Source organism: Mobula hypostoma, chromosome 20 (genome assembly GCF_963921235.1).
Source record: "Mobula hypostoma chromosome 20, sMobHyp1.1, whole genome shotgun sequence".
Taxonomy (NCBI): domain Eukaryota; kingdom Metazoa; phylum Chordata; class Chondrichthyes; order Myliobatiformes; family Myliobatidae; genus Mobula; species Mobula hypostoma.
Window position 1 is genome coordinate 1,548,312 of NC_086116.1, and position 17,316 is coordinate 1,565,627.

The 17,316-nt window shown below is 47.3% G+C and overlaps 1 protein-coding gene across 1 annotated transcript in view; it reads right to left on the bottom strand.

The window, feature by feature from the left end:
- LOC134359584 (dynein axonemal heavy chain 3-like) overlaps window positions 1-17,316 on the bottom strand; it is a 542,314-nt gene that overhangs the window by 432,138 nt on the left and 92,860 nt on the right. Inside the window, exons 18-19 of the mRNA XM_063073083.1 lie at window positions 16,022-16,180; window positions 15,693-15,921 (exon numbers count right to left, since the gene is read on the bottom strand). Of these exons, the coding sequence (XP_062929153.1) occupies window positions 15,693-15,921; window positions 16,022-16,180 (388 nt within the window). The remainder of the gene's footprint in view (window positions 1-15,692; window positions 15,922-16,021; window positions 16,181-17,316) is intronic.

A 17,316-nucleotide genomic window follows, 5' to 3' on the forward strand; every position in this document is an offset into this window, starting at 1 on the left:
TACCTGGTGTGAACTGCTGTGACAGCCCGCCAACATTCAACATGCGTGAATAACCAAAAGGCTTATATTTGGTTGTCAGACTTATCAGGTTACTTTGCATATTATCAATAGCACAGATCAACTTTGGTGCCATGGTAACTGGGACAGAAAGAACAGGTTGAGGTTTAGAAACTGCTCAGAGAGAGTTTTCAGATTCACTCCTGCCCTTTTCATTAGGTGTGCCAGTAACCTTGACAACTAAGTAATCAGAACGTTCTGTGTAAGATATTTCATTCTGCAACAATTATCTCAGATCCTGGGGATTGACTAGTCAATTACTTTGTTCCACCCCCTTAGTGACTCAGATGTTCTACCAGTGATCGATATTGCAAGGTGTATCGTTGTGGTCTGTCTTCCAGCGCTCTGCATCAACACTGAGCCTGAATTGAGACCAATTGCTTTCAACATCCAATACTACAAAAACAGAATCATAAAACAAAGACAGGCCTTTCGACTCATCATGTCCGTGCTGACCATCGAGTACCCACCTCTACCAATCCCATGTATCAGTCTAATCCATGTTTGGTCTAGAGCCTGTTGTACTTCGCTGATTCATCCAGATGGTTTTTAAGTTCAGTGAGAGCCTCTGCCTTGGTCACCCCCTCAGGCAGTCTGATCCAGATTCTAAAGCCCCTCCGGGAGATAAAGTTCTTCCTCAGATTCCCTCTAACCTTCTCTCTGGATTTCTGTGTCCCTTGCATTCACACAAACCATTTCGTTCAGGTTTTAGATTTGCCCCCATTAATACGTGAAAGGCGTATCTTACATCACACAGTGCTGCTTCGCAGAATAACTGTTATCTTCTCCTGAAGGGAAGACAGAAAACTGAACGATGAAGAAATCACTTTTGTTGTGTGAACTATTATGCCGGAGAAAACCTATGGGCTTAGCTCATGAATACACCGCAGGGACTAATGTTGTCAGTTGTTGGGTGTGTATGGGGATCCCTATATGAGCACCCTTATGGCCAATTCCCTTAAATGAGAAGGAGCGAGAATGCCTCAGTTAAAAACCAGTCATTCTAAAAGCTACTACTGGCCGGACAAAGGGAAGGAATGGACACGGAGAGGTGGGGGGGGGGGGGCGGCGAGGAGATAATCAGCAGAAGAACAAGCTAGATGGATGTCGATTGGATTGGTATTCTCTAAGGGAAACTGCTCTGAGGGATCGTCTATGCCTCACTATAATTTAACAAATCATTGCGTGCCTAGATCTCATGCCGCTACTCAAACAACTGAAAGGTGCTGGTGCCAGGCAAACAAGACGGGTCAGTTAATGGGAAGGAGTAGGTGCAGAGAAAAGACTGATTTATGGCAGGGTAAGCACAGCACTATGAAAGGTCCCTGCGATTATTAAATGGCACATACTGGATATATAGGGAACAAGCTTACCCCCGGTTACCGCTTAACTGGACCGGGTGCTGTCCCCCCGATTTGTTGTACCAGCGGGACATTACACTCATGACTCAAACCCCCTTGCCCATCTGCGAAGGAAGAGGGCAATTACAGGGACAGAAAGGTTCTGGGTCATTATGCTTCCTACATGTGGGGCAGGCAGGGCAGCTCAAGAATTGATGCGGATGGCTTCAGCTAATGAGCACTGCCTTAACTCTGGAGGGTACACAATTGCAGATAAAAGAATTAACCACTGAAATAGTAGCTACTAGACCTGTGCTTTGCAGAATGGTATGGCCTTCGATTTTGTGTTAGCTGAGAGTGGAGCCACTTGTGCCATCAAGTCCGATCTAATCCGTCAGACTACGTTCAGTGGAAAAGATAAAGTAGGATGGAGAAGAATTTCATGATTATAATTTCCCAGGGTCTCACTGTCACTGGAGGATGGTGGGGACCCATGATACATTATTGGTGTTAATTGTAATAGTGGCACTGGTATCTGATGTACCCCTGCCTCGATTACCCCCCACACAATCTAACAATTTCAGAATAGACGGCAGAAGTGGTTGAGGCAGGTTCGATGTTGTCATTTGAAGTTAAATTGGATAGATATATGGACAGGAAAGGAATGAAGGGTTATGGGCTGAGTGCAGGTCGGTGGGACTAGGTGAGAGTAAGAGTTTGGCACAGACTAGAAGGGTCGAGATGGCCTGTTTCCGTGCTGTAATTGTTATATGGTTATATGGTTATGGCAACGAGACTGAAGCCAGAAGTGTTAGAAATGTACTCACCAAATACTTTGACCCATAGCTTACTGAATAAATAAGTATACTCACTTTGCCCTGTTTTCTGTCCTTGCTTGTATGAAGGTGGTTTACCTACTAATGCAAGTACTTCTCTGACAATAGATGTGTAACAGCCTAATGTGACATTGTATGGAAATACAAGATAACACTGATGCTGACAATGTTTTATACATTTAACAAGGTGCTTTTTTAATGCAACAGAGTTAGTCAGTTTTTCAATGTTCGTCATCAGCCGGGTCATACTGTCTGTGAACTCCCTGTCGGTTGCCTCCACACGCTCCAGCATTTGTTTTTTTCAGTTTTAAGTTCTCCTGCGTGAGAGCCAAAAGCAATTCCTTTTAAGTTTTTCTAGTCTGTAACTGGACAAACGTGGACTTCCACAGCGAGATTCGACACCAAACATGTCGCTTGTTTTCTGTGTGTCCTGCACATGCCCAGTAGGAGGAGATTCGCCCAAATACCCGTTTTAATGTGGACGGAGGTATTTTCAAAAAGGCTTGGTGTGGACACCTATCATTTTTACGTGAAACGGGTGTTTTCAAAATTATCTGGTCTAGTGTGGATGTTGCCTTAGTATTAGATCGGAACTAAATTCTCAATAAAACAGAGGCAGCTCCTGCAGGGCCACACACTAATGGTCACTGCTGGGAGCCATCTGTCCCCCTGCAGGGTCACACACTAATGGTCACTGCTGGGAGCCATGTGTCTCCCTGCAGGGTCACACACTAATGGTCACTGCTGGGAGCCATGTGTCTCCCTGCAGGGTCACACACTAATGGTCACTGCTGGGAGCCATGTGTCTCCCTGCAGGGTCACACACTAATGGTCACTGCTGGGAGCCATGTGTCTCCCTGCAGGGTCACACACTAATGGTCACTGCTGGGTGCCATCTGTCTCCCTGCAGGGTCACACACTAATGGTCACTGCTGGCTGCCATCTGTCCCCCTGCAGGCAATATCCCTGGCAAACAAAGTGTGTTGCTTCGTGCATGACATCGCAGACGGTGCACCGCGTTCAGCTATTTCTGCGAGGTGCTGAGTTGGAGAGCTGCCAGCTGGGTATGTACACACACCAGTGATGAACCGGAAGACTCAGGACTATAGCAGAGACACACGGTCCCCTGCTGCTCCAGAAGAAATCCACCAGCCTCTTCTGGGACTTGCAGGCAAAAACTGTGGGTGGAACCTAAGTGACCAGCTGGTACCAGACCATGGAGGTCTCTGGCTGATTTATGGCTACCTCCTTTCCCTGGTACAGAATTGCATGAAGCGTGGCCCACCTGCGTCACAGCCAGGCAGAAACCTTCATCAGTAGCTCGCTAGCCAGGCTTCCTCAGTGGAACTCAGATACACTCCCGGATAGAGGAAGTGAGTGGTGCTCCAGGCAAAGGGATGACCCACCAAGCTGCCAGCACAATTTTCCAAGTTGACTTTTGTAGCGGACACAGCCAGGAAAATCCTGAGTGGTCACACACACAGAGTTACCATACCGAGAGGTCACATAAACAGTGACCATACCAAGAGATCACACATGCGGTGACCGCACCGAGAGATCACACACACACACGGTGACCGTACCGAGCGTTCACACACACGCGGTGACTACACCGAGAGATCACACACAGTGACCGCACCGAGAGATCACACAAACGGTGACCGCACCGAGAGATCACACACACACGGTGACCGTACCGAGAGATCACACACATGGTGACCGCACTGAGAGATCACACAAACGGTGATCGTACCGAGAGATCACACACACACGGTGACCGTACCGAGAGATCACACAAACGGTGATCGTACCGAGAGATCACACACACACGGTGACCGTACCAAGAGATCACACGCACACACACACACGGTGACCGTACCGTGAGATCACACAAACGGTGACCGCACCGAGAGATCACACACACACGGTGACCGTACCGAGAGATCACACACACGGTGACCGCACCGAGAGATCACACAAACGGTGATCGTACCGAGAGATCACACACACACGGTGACCGTACCGAGAGATCACACAAACGGTGATCGTACCGAGAGATCACACACACACGGTGACCGTACCGAGAGATCACACACACGGTGACCGCACCGAGAGATCACACAAACGGTGATCGTACCGAGAGATCACACACACACGGTGACCGTACCGAGAGATCACACGCACACACACATGGTGACCGTACCGAGAGATCACACACACACACACACGGTGACCGTACTGTGGGATCACACACGGTGACCGCACCGAGAGATCACACACACACGGTGACCGCACCGAGAGATCACACACACACGGTGACCGTACCGTGAGATCACACACATGGTGACCGTATCGAGAGATCACACACACACGTTTGACCGTACCGTGAGATCAGACGCACGGTGACCGTACCGAGAGATCACACACACACGGTGACCGTACCGAGCGTTCACACACACACGGTGACCGTACCGTGAGATCTCACACACACACGGTGACCGTACCGTGAGATCACACACGGTGACCGCACCGATAGATCACACATGGTGACTGTACGGAGAGATCACACACACACGGTGACTATACCGAGCGTTCACACACACGCGGTGACCGCACCGAGAGATCACACACGGTGACCGTACCGAGAGATCACACACACGGTGACTGTACCGAGAGATCACACACGCGGTGACCGCACTGAGAGATCACACACGGTGACCGTACCGAGAGATCACACACACGGTGACTGTACCGAGAGATCACACACTCACGGTGACCGTACCGAGAGATCACACACACACGGTGACCGTACCGAGAGATCACACACATGGTGACTGTACCGAGAGATCACACACTCACGGTGACCGTACCGAGAGATCACACACACACGGTGATCGTACCGAGAGATCACACACTCACGGTGACCGTACCGAGAGATCACACACACACGGTGATCGTACCGAGAGATCACACACACACGGTGACCGTACCGAGAGATCACACACACGGTGACTGTACCGAGAGATCACACACTCACGGTGACCGTACCGAGAGATCACACACACACGGTGACCGTACCGAGAGATCACACACGGTGACTGTACGGAGAGATCACACACACACACGGTGACCGTACCGAGAGATCACACACGGTGACTGTACGGAGAGATCACACACACACGGTGACCGTACCGAGAGATCACACACACACGGTGACCGTACCGAGAGATCACACACGGTGACTGTACGGAGAGATCACACACACACGGTGACCGTACCGAGAGATCACACACACGGTGACTGTACGGAGAGATCACACACACACGGTGACCGTACCGAGAGATCACACACACACGGTGACCGTACCGAGAGATCACACACGGTGACTGTACGGAGAGATCACACACACACGGTGACCGTACCGAGAGATCACACACACGGTGACTGTACCGAGAGATCACACACACACGGTGACCGTACCGTGAGATGACACACACAGTGACAGTACCGAGAGATCACACAAACGGTGACCGTACCGTGAGATCACACACACACGGTGACCGTACCGTGAGATGACACACATGGTGACAGTACCGAGAGATCACACAAACGGTGACCATACCGAGAGATCACACACACATGGTGACCGTACCGAGAGATCCCACACACACGGTGACCATACCATGAGATCAGACACACACACGGTGACTGTACGGAGAGATCACACACACACGGTGACCGTACCGTGAGATCACACACACGGTGACCGTACCAAGCGATCACACGCACACGGTGACCATACCGTGAGATCACACAAACGGTGACCGTACCGAGAGATCACACACACACGGTGACCGTACCAAGAGATCACACGCACACACACACGGTGACCGTACCGTGAGATCACACAAACGGTGACCGTACCGAGAGATCACACACACACGGTGACTGTACCGTGAGATCACACACACGGTGACTGTACCGACGGATCACACACATGGTGACCGTACCGGGAGATCACACACACACACGGTGACCGTACCCAGCGGCCGCACGCACGATGACTGTACTGAATGGAGACACAGTGGGTGGTGGGTTCACTACAATGGTATATCAAACCTGGAACGAATGGAGGTCCTGTGTCGACCATATTTGCATTGGCCCTCCACTCTGAGGGGTAGGGTAGCTATGGTTATCATCTCATCATGACCAAGCTAATGTTTTGAGTTGGGAATATTTCAATATATTAAATAGAAATTAAATCATTGGTATTCTTTAAATTACCCTAGTAATGAACTATTAAAGTAAATTAAACAAATTCATTAGACCACTTCTGAATGCCTTTGCTAGAATATAAGGTGTGTAGAAGCAATGAGTGACAATGCCCAGTGTACCTGTGACACACTGACACACGTTGAGTGTAGAAATGTCCCCTAACCCAGCGTACGTCAGCCCTTGCTCGTTGGTGAGGAGCTGATAAATAATCCTGTTACCAGGTCCGGGGCTGGGTGAGAGGTCTCTGATATCTCTGGTGCTCCAGGATCAAGGAGAGGGGATTATGGTCCCTCCAGGGCTCCAGGAAGGGTGAGGAGTCTGTGGTATCCCTGGAGGTCCGAGGTAGGATGAGGGGTCTACAGGTGTCTGTGGGGATCCAGTGAAGGGTGAGGGGACAGAGTTCACGGGGAGTGGCGGGGTGATGGGTCTGTGGTATCTTCGGTGGTCCTGGGCTGGTATCACACTGCTCACTCTGTTGTTCCTGTGGAGTCCGTCACTGAGCACTTCATGGCTTCTGTCCCTACGTGAGTCGCATCCCAATCACATAGGAATAAAAAGCCATAGAGCACAGCAGTGAGTCCATCTTCATACTCTCAGCATTGACTGCTTTCTTCAGCTTGTTTTCTTTCTGTCTGACAACAGTCATTTCACACAACCTTACAGGACAACATCTCCATCTGATCAAACAGATAACAGTGAGATTCATCAGTGACTCATCGCTGATGTCAGGGCCCCCCTGCGCAGAGTCGGCACTGCAGAAACCACCCTGAACTGAAACTAACCAGTGATCTAAGCTGTGAGAGACGAGCTCCTGGATGCCATGGGGACAAAGTTCTAAATTACATGAAGGTTAATGTTTTAAGGAAATAAATATTCAGTAATCTTACTGAACGCCTTTGTGAGCCTAGCCAGCTGGAGGCAGGGCTGACATTTGGAGCAGAGGTGGGGGAGAATTCAGAGGGCCAAAGCTGGAAAAACATGGAGCTGCCTAGCTCCCTGCCTTCCAGTTGCTGGACTGGGGTGCATAAGTCCTTGTAGTCTAATTTTCCTCTGCTTGCTTGTATTTTTATATAATGTAATCACCTATATACATGGAACTGTTCAGTGATTTTTCCTGTAATTATGGTGCAATTGCTTCTGTATTTTTTCAGGATGTTTCTTAGTTTTCGGTTGCAGGCATCAAATCTCATTTGAATCTGGCTACTTTGCAGCTCCGCTGTTATCATTGGGAGTTTGTTATCTCGAGCCTGAGTATGAGACACTACGGCTGCTTTTTCCCTCGTCTTTTTCTTTGCTCTCTTGTCTCCTCTTTCTTATTCATTTTCCTCTCTTGTAACAATGAATAAAATCATTGTAAACAATGAGTTTTATGCCTCGTTCTTGACTTCAGAAGAACCTTTAGATCATAAAATATCAGGATCCAACACAGCACTGCTCAATCCGAAGCACTGATGGGTAAAATGGTATTAGATTCATTAGATGTCAGGCAGTCCCTGCTCTGATATGCTGTTCGTCCAAAGGACAGAGCAATGGGGTAGCAGGACATCTAACCGACACACAGGACAGATGTACAATCATCTTTGTTACTGCTTCAGCTCTGAAGGCACAAGCTGACCTATAATGTCATTGTATCCATATGTGTTGTCGGTTAAAATCTGGACCATCAAAAGGACCAGCCGGAAATCTTAGTCATGGCAACGACTAGAAAGCTGAGATGAGGCAGGGCGAAGTGTACTGAGGGAACAGTGTGACATTCTGATATTACTTCAGTTAATCACACCTCCTGTTGTCTCACCTCCTTGCCTAGCCCACACACTGACTTGAACAGCTGTGCTGTATCTGACAGAGTCCTGAATGAGCAAATGTTCCTCCTTCACAGAACTTTGGCCACAGTGCTGTGTTGAACTAATTAAAGCGATGTTACTCAATTACACTAATTGCTTCTGTCTGTACATGGTCCATATCCTTACATTCATCTGCCTATCTAAGAGCCTCTGATACCCTGTGATATCAGCTTCCACCACCATCCCTGCTGCTCCAAAGAAAACAACCCAAGTTTTCCTAATATCTCCTCAGAGCACAGGCCCTCTTCAGCCAGCATCCTGGTGAACCTCTTTGGCACTCTCTCCAAAGCCTCCACATCGACTACACTGGGAGAAAAGAACTGAATGTCACTTTCCAGTCACAGCCTAACCCAAAGCTGCAATGTAACTTCTTAACTCTTCAACTCAGTGCCTTGACAATTAAGGCAAATATGCCATATGCCTTCTTGACAACCCTATCAACCTATGCAGACACTTTTGGGGAGCTGTGGACGTGTACCCCAAGATCCCTCTGTACATCAACACAGTTAGATACTGATTAAATTTCACCTGACAATTCTCTGCCCATATCTGCAACTAATCTATGTTCCACTCTATCCATTGACAATCTTCTACATAATCCACAATGCCACCAATCTTGCTGTCATCTGCCACTTACTAACCTCAAAATGGCCTGGCACTTTAACATGCTCAACATTGACATCACGATCCTCATTGGTAAATACCAATGCAAGATATGCATTTAGGACATCGCTTATGTCCCTTGCCTCCAAGCGTACATATTCCATCTTTTTTCCTCACGTGGTCCTACAAATTTTCTCTTATATCCAGGTTTCCCTGACCTTGCCACCCTTGTACTTCCTATGTCCTGGAACCTACCTGTCCTGCACTTTGTTGAGTTTGTCTTTAAACACCCTCCACATGTCAGATGTGGACTTGCCCCAAAACAGCTGTTCCCAATGGACTCTGAATTTCCTGTCCAATACCCTCACAGTTTGCCCCTATCCCGTTTAGTACTTCCCCTGTCCAATACCCTCACAGTTTGCCCCAATTCCATTTAGTGCTTCCCCTGCCTAACACCCTCACAGTTTGCCCCAATCATATTTAGTACTTCCCCTGCCTAACACCCTCACAGTTTGCCCCAATTCCATTTAGTGCTTCCCCTGCCTAACACCCTCACAGTTTGCCCCAATCATAGAAACATAGAAACATAGAAAATAGGTGCAGGAGTAGGCCATTCGGCCCTTCGAGCCTGCACCGCCATTTATTATGATCATGGCTGATCATCCAACTCAGAACCCAGCCTTCCCTCCATACCCCCTGACCCCTGTAGCCACAAGGGCCATATCTAACTTCCTTTTAAACATAGCTAATGAACTGGCCTCAACAGTTTGCTGTGGCAGAGAATTCCACAGATTCACCACTCTCTGTGTGAAGAAGTTTTTCCTAACCTCGGTCCTAAAAGGCTTCCCCTCTATCCTCAAACTGTGACCCCTCGTTCTAGACCTCCCCAACATCGGGAACAATCTTCCCGCATCTAGCCTATCCAATCCCTTTAGGATCTTATACGTTTCAATCAGATCCCCCCTCAATCTTCTAAATTCCAACGAGTACAAGCCCAGTTCATCCAGTCTTTCTTCATATGAAAGACCTGCCATCCCAGGAATCAATCTGGTGAACCTTCTTTGTACTCCCTCTATGGCAAAGATGTCTTTCCTCAGATTAGGGGACCAAAACTGCACACAATACTCCAGGTGTGGTCTCACCAAGGCCTTGTACAACTGCAGTAGTACCTCCCTGCTCCTGTACTCGAATCCTCTCGCTATAAATGCCAGCATACCGTTCGCCTTTTTCACCGCCTGCTGTACCTGCATGCCCACTTTCAATGACTGGTGTATAATGACACCCAGGTCTCGTTGCACCTCCCCTTTTCCTAATCGGCCACCATTCAGATAATAATCTGTTTTCCTATTTTTGCCACCAAAGTGGATAACTTCACATTTATCCACATTAAATTGCATCTGCCATGAGTTTGCCCACTCACCCAACCTATCCAAGTCACCCTGCATCCTCTCAGCATCCTCCTCACTGCTAACACTGCCACCCAGCTTCGTGTCATCTGCAAACTTGGAGATGCTGCATTTAATTCCCTCATCCAAGTCATTAATATATATTGTAAACAACTGGGGTCCCAGCACTGAGCCTTGCGGTACCCCACTAGTCACCGCCTGCCATTCTGAAAAGGTCCCGTTTATTCCCACTCTTTGCTTCCTGTCTGCTAACCAATTCTCCACCCACACCAATACCTTACCCCCAATACCGTGTGCTTTAAGTTTGCACACTAATCTCCTGTGTGGGACCTTGTCAAAAGCCTTTTGAAAATCCAAATATACCACATCCACTGGTTCTCCCCTATCCACTCTACTAGTTACATCCTCAAAAAATTCTATGAGATTCGTCAGACATGATTTTCCTTTCACAAATCCATGCTGACTTTGTCCGATCATTTCACTGCTTTCCAAATGTGCTGTTATCACATCCTTGATAACTGACTCCATCAGTTTCCCCACCACCGACGTTAGGCTAACCGGCCTATAATTCCCCGGTTTCTCTCTCCCTCCTTTTTTAAAAAGTGGGGTTACATTAGCCACCCTCCAATCCTCAGGAACTAGTCCAGAATCTAACGAGTTTTGAAAAATTATCACTAATGCATCCACTATTTCTTGGGCCACTTCCTTAAGCACTCTGGGATGCAGACCATCTGGCCCTGGGGATTTATCTGCCTTCAATCCCTTCAATTTACCTAACACCACTTCCCTACTAACATGTATTTCGCTCAGTTCCTCCATCTCACTGGACCCTCTGTCCCTTACTATTTCTGGAAGATTATTTATGTCCTCCTTAGTGAAGACAGAACCAAAGTAATTATTCAATTGGTCTGCCATGTCCTTGCTCCCCATAATCAATTCACCTGTTTCTGTTTGCAGGGGACCTACATTTGTCTTTATCAGTCTTTTCCTTTTTACATATCTATAAAAGCTTTTACACTCCGTTTTTATGTTCTCTGCCAGTTTTCTCTCATAATCTTTTTTCCCCTTCCTAATTAAGCCCTTTGTCCTCCTCTGCTGAACTCTGAATTTCTCCCAGTCCTCAGGTGAGCCACTTTCTCTGGCTAATTTGTATGCTACTTCTTTGGAATTGATACTATCCCTAATTTCTCTTGTCAGCCACGGGTGCACTACCTTCCTTGATTTACTCTTTTGCCAAACTGGGATGAACAATTGTTGTAGTTCATCCATGCAACCTTTAAATGCCTGCCATTGCATATCCACCGTCAATCCTTGAAGTGTCATTTGCCAGTCTATCTTAGCTAATTCACGTCTCATACCTTCAAAGTTACCCCTCTTTAAGTTCAGAACCTTTGTTTCTGAATTAACTACGTCACTCTCCATGTTAATGAAGAATTCCACCATATTATGGTCACTCTTACCCAAGGGGCCTCTCACGACAAGATCGCTAATTAACCCTTCCTCATTGCTCAAAACCCAGTCCAGAATAGCCTGCTCTCTAGTCGGTTCCTCGACATGTTGGTTCAAAAAACCATCCCGCATACATTCCAAGAAATCCTCTTCCTCAGCACCTTTACCAATTTGGTTCACCCAGTCTACATGTAGATTGAAGTCACCCATTATAACTGCTGTTCCTTTATTGCACACATTTCTAATTTCCTGTTTAATACCATCTCCGACCTCACTACTACTGTTAGGTGGCCTGTACACAACTCCCACCAGCGTCTTCTGCCCCTTAGTGTTACGCAGCTCTACCCATATCGATTCCACATCTTCCCGGCTTATGTCCTTCCTTTCTATTGCGTTAATCTCTTTTTTAACCAGCAACGCCACCCCACCTCCCCTTCCTTCATGTCTATCCCTCCTGAATATTGAATATCCCTGAACGTTGAGCTCCCATCCCTGGTCACCCTGGAGCCATGTCTCTGTGATCCCAACTATATCATAATCATTAATAACAATCTGCACTTTCAATTCATCCACCTTATTACGAATGCTCCTTGCATTGACACATAAAGCCTTCAGGCGCTCTTTTACAACTCTCTTAGCCCTTTTTAATGCTTGCCCTGGATTTGTCGGCCTGCCACTTTTACTTTTCCCCTTTGTACTTTTTGCTTCTACGCTCACTTTACACCCCTCTGTCTCTCTGCACTGGTTCCCATCCCTCTGTTGTGAACTAACCTCCTCACACCTAGCCGCTTTAATTTGATTCCCACCCCCCAACCATTCTAGTTTAAAGTCACCTCAGTAGCCCCCGCTAATCTCCCTGCCAGGATATTGGTCCCCCTAGGATTTAAGTGTAACCCGTCCTTTTTGTACAGGTCACACCTGCGCCAAAAGAGGTCCCAATGATCCAAAAACTTGAATCCCTGCCCCCTGCTCCAATCCCTCAGCCACGCATTTATCCTCCACCTCATCGCATTCCTACTCTCACTGTCGCGTGGCACAGGCAGTAATCCCGAGATTACTACCTTTGCGGTCCTTTTTCTCAACTCCCTTCCTAGCTCCCTATATTCTTCTTTCAGGACCTCATCCCTTTTCCTACCTATGTCATTGGTACCTATATGTACCAGGACCTCTGGCTCTTCACCCTCCCACTTCAGGATATCTTGGACACGATCAGAAATATCCCGGACCCTGGCACCAGGGAGGCAAACTACCATCCGAGTCTCTGGACTGCGTCCACAGAATCACCTATCTGACCCCCTTACTATCGAGTCCCCTATCACAACTGCCCTCCTCTTCCTTGCCCTACCCTTCTGAGCTACAGGGCCAGACTCTGTGCCGGAGGCAGGGCCACTGTCGCTTCCCCCGGGTAAGCTGTCCTCCCCAACAGTACTCAAACAGGAGTACCTGTTGTTAAGGGGCACAGCCGCCGGGGTACTCCCCATCACCTCCCATCATATTTAGTACTTCCCCTGCCTAACACCCTCACAGTTTGCCCCAATTCCATTTAGTGCTTCCCCAGAATGTCCATGCTTCCCTTATTCACAGCTGTCTTAAACCATAAGAAGATGTGATCACTGTTTTCTTAATGTTCCCTCATGGCTCTATTCATTTCCTAACATGAAGTCCAATATACACCCCATCCCTTCTAGTTCGACTATCCACATATCATTTGGATGCACCTAGCAAATTCTACCTTATCTAAACAACCTACTCTAATTAACCTTTGTACGCTCCTGTCTCATACTGTCAATCTTTTCCTTTCTCCAATTTAGAACTTAAACCCGTGAACCATATCTGTTCCATGACTAAGTTAAAACTAATAGAATTATTGCCACTGGTGCTAAAGTGCTCCCCACTGGTTGCACAGTCACTTGTTCAATTGCCCCATTACCCAAGAGTAGGTTGAGTTTTGCCCTCTCACTAGTAAGGCTCTCTATACATTACATGGCAGGTCACTGGTCTGAGTGCTACTGGTACCACGTAACCCAGTACTACCCGTTGCATGGTCGGGTGGTCGGTGACTAAACCAGCTCCCCCACCGGGCTTGCCTGGTGAGGAGGGTGGCTAGACACTCTGCAGGCCGAGAAACAAGACCTGTCAAAGGGCGGATGAACTCTCTCGTAGGGTCAACGGCCATCTAGCAAACACGTGCCATGAAGTGCGGAAAGGGGCATCCCTTGCATCGAAGCTTGGTCTGGCCATTCACTGCAATAGAACATCCCCCAGCCGTCTTGGACCCCACCATGTCACTGGATCCGGGAGGGGATGTCGAGAGGGTGGGTCTGGACCTGTGCAACCCCTTACTTACCTAAAATCCACTCACGCACACGCTGTTCCTTTCTGAGGAGTGGGGTATAAACCTCACTAACTGACTGGAAGGAACCTTCATCATCCTATGGGATGGATAGCCAGAGAGAGAGAGAGAGAGATATACATTGCCTAAGGAACCTTTCCTGAGCAATTTTAACAAATTCCACCTTGCCCAAGCCCTTAACAAGTCCAAGCATGGCAGTTCATACTGCCTGCCATGGGCGTTCACTTTAGCTCCCCTGTTGGCAGTCAACATCCCACCCCAGGTGGAGTGTACCGTGGACTCAATGAACGATACTCAGTGATTTACAGCCTTGAAATGGGATTCACTCTTCATCATTGTCAGCAACTTCAGCCAAGGCTGGGTTGCCAAAACACTATCAGCATGTCTCCGGACCCAAACACTCTTGACTATTGCTCATCAACCATTAAGGATACCTACCGAGACACTCTCCACCCGGCATACAAACAGAAGCTGGAACAGCAAGTCACACAGGGCTTGTCTGAGGAAACAGATGAGCTTCTACACGAATACTTTGAGTCAGTAGCCCATGTTCAGAGACCCAGCAGCCAGCTGTGTGTCCCACTGTCACAGACTTCATCAGCAAGTGTACGGAGGACTGCATAACCAAAGAAGACAATCTGGGTGTGCAAAACCAGAAACCGTGGATGAACTGGGAAATCCACTACCCACTGGTCTACTGTAGGTCTGCAGCCTTCAAATCAGGTGACCCTGAACTTCACTGAAAAATGGAGATAAAACCTCTGTAAAGCTTCAGAGATGTCAAAAGATAGTACTAGCCCAAATTCGAGAGGCAGACCAGCAGGGCTTATAAGCCATATGGGCTATAAAACCAAGTCAAGCAACGACACTGGCGACAGAACATCTCCACCTGATGAGTTCAACACATTCTATGCAGGTTTTGAACAGAAAGGAACGGTTATGTCATTACCCACCCCACCCGATGTTCCCTCTAAGGTGTGCGCGTGTGCGTCCACATCTTTTGCCACCAGTGTACATAGGAATTTAAACTGCGCACAGAAGTTTGTCACCTCTACCTCGTTGGCATATTGCATAATCATACACAATCACATATCCTTTTCCGGTTTCTGATGACAACGGGGAGTTTGTGATTATAATAAAAACAGTATAAATAAGCCAGATTTTAGAGTTGGCTTATTTATACTGTTTTTAATTGAAGAAATTATTCGTTGCAAACATGTTGTTGTCACTGGACAAAAATTTGCACAGCACAAGGTTTTTGCCCACACTGGTCATTACAAATTAGAGGGAACATTGCATCTGAATCATGGACTCTTGCCAAAATGCATGAGGTACATACCTCACAAGTTTAAAACCCGAGCGAAGCAACAGCTCAATGCACTCTCATGCAAAATCTGTCCCAGCTGTCCCAGGGAAGAAGCATGGGGAGGGGTGCTGTGTGTGAGGAGGTTAGTAAACCAGGGTGTGTGGGTGTGTACAGTGCTAATTCGCTCCAGCTGACCGCACTGGAAGCTGGGTATCTACCCTACCTCTTGCAGCCACTTCTCCACCAGGCCCTTGGCCCTGGCTGGGACAATGCGGAGGTCAAGTTCCAGTCGTTCGCCTTCTGCTGACTCGATGTGGCTGACCTCCTCCTCTGCGGTGAAGGTGAGTCGGGCAATCCCTTCAAAGCACTTCTTGAGGTGAGGCTGGACTCGAAGTGGGTCCCTCGTCTCGGAGAGAATTTCCAGCAGTTCATCATTGGAAAGGAAGAAGAAGCTGGGGAGAGGGAAAAAGGAAGCCTCTTATGATCAAGTAACAAAGTTAATGCTGCCTAATAAAAGACGGTCCAAAACTGGAAAGTCTGGTTTTTATTTACCGAGGGAAGAAGAGCCTTTTCTTTTCTAAATATTCACTGAGTCCTTTCTGAATGCCATCCAAGAGTGATTCTGCCTCCTTCAGTTTATCCAGTATCTGTGGCTGTGAGATAACTCTCATGGCATTGGCTTCCTTTATTGCTGCTTTCATTATCAGCCTCCTGGCATGGCAGAGAACAGACCAAATGAAATGACCAGACCTTATACAACAGCCTTCCCAACTTCAATTGAAAACCCTCTGTCACTAGACAACAGTGAATTTCTGTTCTTATGTCAAAGCTCCAAACACCCTGTTACTTCAAAACCTTAACCATTTACAAAATGACAGATTCCCATATTCCTGCCAAATATGGTGAGCAGTAATTATTCTTGTCATTGACTTTTATCTCAAAAAACCTTTCCCAACTTCACATAAAATATAGGAGAAAATGCTTACTTTTTAAAAGTACTTGGAGAAGTGTTCCAATATTTGCTTCTTATTATTAAAATCTCAGACTGGCGAGCTCCAGCTGGGAAATAATTTACAATTTACACAAAAGACAGGAGCTGTACGTGGTAGGAACTTCGGTCAGGGTTTGAAAGAGGTTGTGTTGACTAACGGGCATCCTGAGATGGCGGAAGGCATTTGATGGGTGCATGTCTTTCTGTCGTTTTCATCTAGCCTGTGTTATGTGGAGCTGACTGATTATCAGTGACTATTCCAGGTCTAGGGTTTAAACTGCTTTTACTCTAGTGGCCCTAAGCCACAATTTATAGAGCATGCAGGAGCAGACGGGCAATTCTTCATTCCCTAGCACAGCTGCCAGCTCTTTCTCTAAAAAAAATTCATACTTCCCAATTATTAAAAACCTACATTCCATGCCATTCTGAAAGAGCCATGGATCAGAAGCACTTCAATCTTCAATCCTTCCGAGAGAAACAATTTTACCATGCAAATTGTATTTTGCTGAACATCACAGGTTATTACACCAGATCTATAGATTATTTCCTAATTATCAGTGCCCTGTGGATTTTAGTGCATGATCAACAGATGGGCCTCATGTCATCACCAGTAATAAACTGGTATAACACAGGAGACCACCTAGCCCATGCCTTCTGTCTGCAAGAGGAACCCAGTTAGTGCTGTTCTCCAGAGACATGGGAGGTTCTGCTGGAAATCCAGACCAACACAAGCAAAATGTTGGAAAAACCCAGACAGCATCAACAGAGGGAATTAAGCAGTTTTGAGGGCACTCAATGAAGTAGATCCTCAATTTGCATCAGCTCACTAATGAAGAGAAGGCCACACGGGGATCAC